Source organism: Diabrotica virgifera, chromosome 7, assembly GCF_917563875.1.
Source record: "Diabrotica virgifera virgifera chromosome 7, PGI_DIABVI_V3a".
NCBI lineage: Eukaryota > Metazoa > Arthropoda > Insecta > Coleoptera > Chrysomelidae > Diabrotica > Diabrotica virgifera.
In genome coordinates this window covers 235,184,822-235,190,821 of record NC_065449.1, presented here as the reverse complement: position 1 = coordinate 235,190,821, position 6,000 = coordinate 235,184,822, and the positions used below count along the sequence as shown (strand labels likewise).

General features: G+C 32.3%; 1 protein-coding gene across 2 annotated transcripts in view; it reads left to right on the top strand.

Annotated features, from left to right (window-relative positions):
- Nucleotides 1–1,490: 1,490 nt before the first annotated feature.
- Nucleotides 1,491–6,000, top strand: part of LOC114325707 (putative inorganic phosphate cotransporter) — a 35,083-nt gene continuing 30,573 nt past the window's right edge. Inside the window, exons 1-2 of one of the 2 annotated variants that reach the window (XM_028273837.2) lie at nt 1,491–1,654; nt 5,225–5,364. In XM_028273837.2, the coding sequence (XP_028129638.1) occupies nt 1,537–1,654; nt 5,225–5,364 (258 nt within the window). In that variant the 5' untranslated portion in view covers nt 1,491–1,536. The remainder of the gene's footprint in view (nt 1,655–5,224; nt 5,365–6,000) is intronic. The other variant, XM_028273838.2, reaches the window with a different exon arrangement.

Sequence of the window (6,000 nt, the reverse complement as noted above, 5' to 3'; positions counted from 1 at the left end):
TCGAAGCCAACAGGCAAAAGACCAATAGAAAGGCCCTTTAAAAGGCGACGAGATAGCTGGCAGTCAACATCACAGCTACGAATACAAGCTCAAAATCGGTAAGGAACAGGCCAAGACGCCTATTATAAGAAGAAGAAGAAGAAAGAAGAAGAAGAAGAAGAAGAAGAAGAAGAAGAAGAAGAACAAGAAGAAGAAGAAGAAGAAGAAGAAGAAGAAGAAGAAGAAGAAGAAGAAGAAGAAGAAGAAGAAGAAGAAGAAGAAGAAGAGTAGGGGGTTGCTTCTGATCACTTGTTAGCTGAAAAAAATTGGGCCGTAGAAAAAAATTTTGCAAATCAGTTTCTTGGGAATTAACTAAGCCACTATTCTGTATTTAAATATTTTTCGTGTCTCTGATGCTAATCTTCCTATTCTGAAAAAAGGCCATTTTTTCCAAACCACAAAAATTCGTTATTCGCTCTTAACTCCATTTTTTTTAAAACTAATCATTCTAAGCCGGTCAAACTTCTAGAACCTATTAATAATACATAAATAATGAAGACCAAATAAGGTCAATGACTAATTTTAATTAGAGTGGTGATTAGGGGGTTGCTTCTGATCGCTTGTTAGCTGAAAAAAATTGGTACTGACATTCTTTTCATTATAAGTCACTATATACTCACACAATTTTTGAGCTAGAGACTTTTTTATTTCTGGAGATAGACATTTTTAAATGCTTTAAACTACCTTAAACAAGTTATCCTCGAAAAATTCATGCTTTTCCCGCCTTTTAACTTTGAAACTACTTTGAATATTTAGACGAAGAAGAGCTAGCATATAATAAAGTAAAGCACGATTACTCTTGGTCTTAAAGAATTAAAAAAACGGTTTTGTTTATTTTTTTATAAGGATACATTTTTGTTAAGTAAAGTTGTTTTGATAAAACGAAAACTTTTAAAGTTATTAGCAGAAAACTTAAAAATATACATTTTTCGGTATAAAACTAAGACTTTCGATAGCGAATAAATCGAAAACTATTAATTTTATCAAAAAAATATATAAAACGTTTTTTCTTAGAATGAATGTTTTTACCAACTTTGCGGTAAAAAATTTTTGTGTGTCAAAATATAATAAAAAATGTCCACCCCCCGAGATGGGGCGGCAACCACCCCCATCGTAAAAGAGTCTTTTGGCATCATATAGATTTTGATTCTTGGACTATCTACTACTTATTCTCACATTTCTAGGCTTCATTAATTGGACTAAATATAAAATTAAAATGTATGTATTTAATTCTTGTACTGTGATATTAATAAACATTATTATTATTATCTAAGAAATGTAATTTTCTTTACACCAAAAATTGTGGCTCAATGCCATAAACAAAATACTAAATACTTTTGTTACATATTTGAGCCCAGCACTTTATGCACGCCTCTGGTTTAGATAATCAAATGAGTTAATAATATCTTTTTAATAATTTATAACACTAACGTGAGTGAGCATGATTCTTTTAAAGAAAAAATAATAATTAATTTATTCACCTAGTTTTACTCTAACATGGATAACGCCAAAAACATATTAGTGTCTAGCAAATTCAAACTCAATTCCTTACGTGCGTCAAATACTAAAAATACTAATGAATCTGAGGCTGACCACTTCGAAAAATGTCCCAAAGGTGAGTAGTTGAAAAGAAAAATTAGGAATAGTTGTTAGTGTAAATCATTTTGGAGTACCGTAACAACTGGTGTTTCTTTATTTTATGGTTACTTCTGAAACCACCATTGAATTTCTTCTTATTCTGTGGGCGATTATGTATATTATTTAGTCCTTTCACCTAGAGCGATAAAGAACAAACAAATTATTTTATTAATAATTTCTTCAACAAAGAACTTTTTCTTCCCGTGTCATATCAGAATTTTCCGTGTAGCGATTTGTGAAGGCTTCTCCATCTTCTGCAACAAGGAATAAGTGTCCTTCATTTGATATCTGAGATGATTTTTTAACCAAGAAAACTGTTTTCATTCTATAGTTCTATGGCCCTCTATTTTTCTTTAAGAATCAGTTGTAGTGTTCTATATCGATTTTCTCTCACTATATGATCCATATAAGACATTTTCCGATATTTAACAGTCATTAATTGACAGTTCTTTATCTATTTGACCCACTTTAGTACTGCACCATTAATAATTTTCCTTGCTGTTCAAGGTATCTTCAGCGTCCGTCTATGAATCCATATTTCCAATTATTTAATTCTGTTCATTCATATTATAGTGTTCAAATTTCTGCACCATTAAAAAGTATAGACCAAACAGTACTTAGATTCTTTTTCTTACTTTTAAATAAATATAGAGAACTGATAAAGACTGATAAACACCGGAAATTTCCCTGCGGTATTTGCTACAAACCTTGCAGCTTACCCGTAATACACTTCTTAATAGTTCTATCTATCTAATCAGCCCTAAACATCCATCCTTGGATATAGGCCTCCTATTCCTTCTTCCATGCCTCTCTACCTTGGGCAATTTGCATCCAATTTGACCCAGTGTGTTTCTTCAGGTCATCCGACCATCGCATCTGTGGCTTTCCCCTTTTTCGTTTGTGGTTCCACGGTCTCCAATGTATAATCATCTTAGTCCATCTTTTATCCTTCTGCCATAGGGTGTGTCCGGCGAACTTCCATTTAAGCTTTGCTACTTGGGTAGAGACATCTTTCACTTTTGTTTTGTTACGGACCCATTCGTTTCTTTTCCTGTCTGATAGTTTAATGTTCAGCATTTGTCTTTCCATGGATCTTTGTGTCTTTGCTATTTTTTCCATATTTTCTTTTATAAACGTCTATGTCTAAGAGCCATATATTAGAACAGGGAGTATACATTGATTGAATACACTTGTTTTTAGGTATTGCGGGTATTTTCTGTTCTTTAGAATATAAGACAGTTTTCCGAATGATGCCCACACCAATCTTATTCTTCTCTTTATTTCTTCGGTTTGATTTTCTTTATTTAATCTAGTGAGTTGTCCTAGATATATATATATATATATATATATATATATATATATATATATATATATATATATATATATATATATATATATATATACTCTTTTATTTGTTCTATTCTTGTTTGTGCCACTGTAATTATTAGTTCATCTTGTTGATTGGTCATGGTTTTTGTTTTACTGCAATTCATCTTCAGTCCTATCTTTGTCGATTCTCTATCTAGTTCTTCTATAATTCTTTGTAATTCTTCACTACTTTCTGTTATTAATACAATATCATCAGCATATCATAAATGATTCAGATATTGCCCGTTTATGTTTATACCCAAGCCATCCCAGTGTAGTTGTTTAAACACATCTTCTAGGTCTTGGTTGAATAGCTTGGGCGAGATGGTATCTCCTTGTCTTACTCCTCGGTTTATTTTAATAGGCTCCGGTTGTTTCATTAGCTTATTAACAGTTGTTGTTGCCTTATCATATATATTTGTAATTAAGTCGGTATATCTGTAGTCTATGCTGTTGTTTTGTAGGGAATTATTTACTGCCCAGTGTTCCACACTATCAAATGCTTTTTCGAAGTCAATAAATGCCACGTATACCGGGATATGATATTCGTTAGCTTTTTCGATTAATATCTTCATCGTTAAAAGGTGGTAATTTGTACTCAAGCTCTTTCTAAATCCGGCTTGTTCTCTTGCCTGGTATCCATCTAATTTAGTTGTTAATCTGTTTGTTAATATCTTGGTTAATAGTTTGTGTATCACATTTAGTAAAGTTATGGGTTTGTAATTCTTTAGATCCTTTTTATCTCCTTTCTTAAATAGTAACAATGTTACTGCTTCTTTCCAAGTGTTGGGTATTTGTTTTGTCATTAATATTTTATTCATAAGTATGTACAAAACTTCTCTAGTTGTTTTACCACCATTTTTTAGCATTTCTAAAGTTATCCCGTCTTTTCCTGGCGATTTATTATTCTTCATCTCCTTGAGTGCTCTTTTTATCTCATTCTTACTGATTTCTGGCTGTAAGTCGGAATCGATATTTTTTATTTTTATTTGTAGTTGCTTAAGGATTTCTTGTGTTGGTTTCTGTTTTGTATTGTAGAGGTTTTTGTAATATTCTTTTGTTACCTGTATGATTTCTTCTATATTATTGGTCTCTATACCTTCTTTGTTCTTTATACTATTGATCTGTATGGTTCCAAGCTGTGGTTTTAAGCACTTCATACTTTTATTTTGTTCAATGGTTTTTTCTATTTTTTCTTCCTATACTCTCCTTTGACTTTCCTTGATATTCCTTCTGATAGCTTTGTTTACCTCTTTGTAATCTACTGTGTTTCTCTCATCTTGTTCTATTAATGTTTTTCTTTTGCTAATGAGGTTTTTTGCTTCCTGGGATATGTAGTTTTCCTTTTTTATTCTTGTTTGTGCTACCTCTTTTCCCGCCTTTGCTAATGTATCGGTTAATAGCTGATTTATTTCATCGATATTATTGTTTTCCAAGTCTCTAGTGACCGGTATACTTTCCCTAATTTTTTTTTATATTTCTCTTTTGCTTTCTTAAGTTTTCCCATATCTAGTTTCGATCAACTTTCCATTTCCTTTTTCGTTTCGAATTGGCTATTAATGCTGAGTTTAGCTCTGACAAGTCTATGGTCACTACCGGTTGAGAAACGGTTCAGTACTGTAACATCGTTGATGATGGCTTTTTGTGTTGTAAGGATGTAATCTATTTCGTTTTTAGTATTACCTGTGGGACTTATCCATGTCCATTTTCTTTGAGGTTTTTTGTTAAAAAACGAGTTCATAGCAAAAAGTTGTCTCTCTTCTAACTAGTTCATTGATGTATGTCCTCTATTATTTCTTTAGCCGTATCCATATTGTCCTACTCTGTGTTGGTCTTCGTCTATCCTTTCCCGTTGCCATTTTTCATAGGAGTAAGTATCAATATAAGCATCAGCCAAAGTAGGGTAATTTATTTACTCTATTTGGAGTACGTAGGAGACCTTCTCGTTGGAGTTTTATTACGCTAAGCAGATGGGACGTGAATTACAAATTGTAAAATTCCCCTCATCTTCCTACAGTCTTGGCACCCGTATGGCTTATAATTTTTAAAACCTCGGAGGTTGTTAACAGAGACGGTTCCCACTGATGTCAGTCTGATGGGATGTAGAATCATATTTTAATGTCGTTTTATGTGTTATTAAATTGAAAACTTAGTCTGTATATTCTTTTTACTTTTTTAGATTTAAGATTTGGCAAACGACACTTACAAATCATAAATATATGCTTCTTGGTATTTGTTGCTTATTACACGAGAAATAATCTTGCTGTTGCTATTGTGGCAATGACCGATAGAAATGCAAGTGTAAATACCGATATACAGGTATGTTTGTTAACAGCTTTTATATTCTTAAATTAAGTAAATATGTACATATTGTCGTTTAAACTAATTAAAGGGAAAATCCCATTATTTTACTGTATACCACAGTTTAAATACTTTAGGTATACGTTTATGGTTTATATTTATTATAAAATTTAAAACTTTTTGAATGGATTAAAACATTTTTTGAACGTTTTTGGTCTTATAAGATCATCATCAGTGAAAACATCTTAATAGTAATTGAAACCATATAGCCACAGAGTTAGGCAGGCCGCACATCAAAGAAACATGAAACGTAAATTACGTTTCATGGAAATAAACCACTGCTAAACAAATATACGTCCGGCCATTAACGAGACTCTCCGAAAATAAAAATGTGTCATGAGCATGAATCACACTCGTTTCATTGATAGGCGGACTTTGAGATTTGTTTAGCAGTGTTTTCTTTTCATGAAACATGTTTTTCGTTTTATGTTTCATGTTTTTCGTTTCATGTTTCTTTGGTGTGCGTCTTGCCTAAGGTCTGAACTCTTGACTGTTGGCTGGTATCTTTCTTCGGACACTATCGTTCTTGTTTAGAGTAGGGATCAGGATGTTCCCTTAGAGCTGTTTTTCATGACCGAGATTTACTTCGAAAAC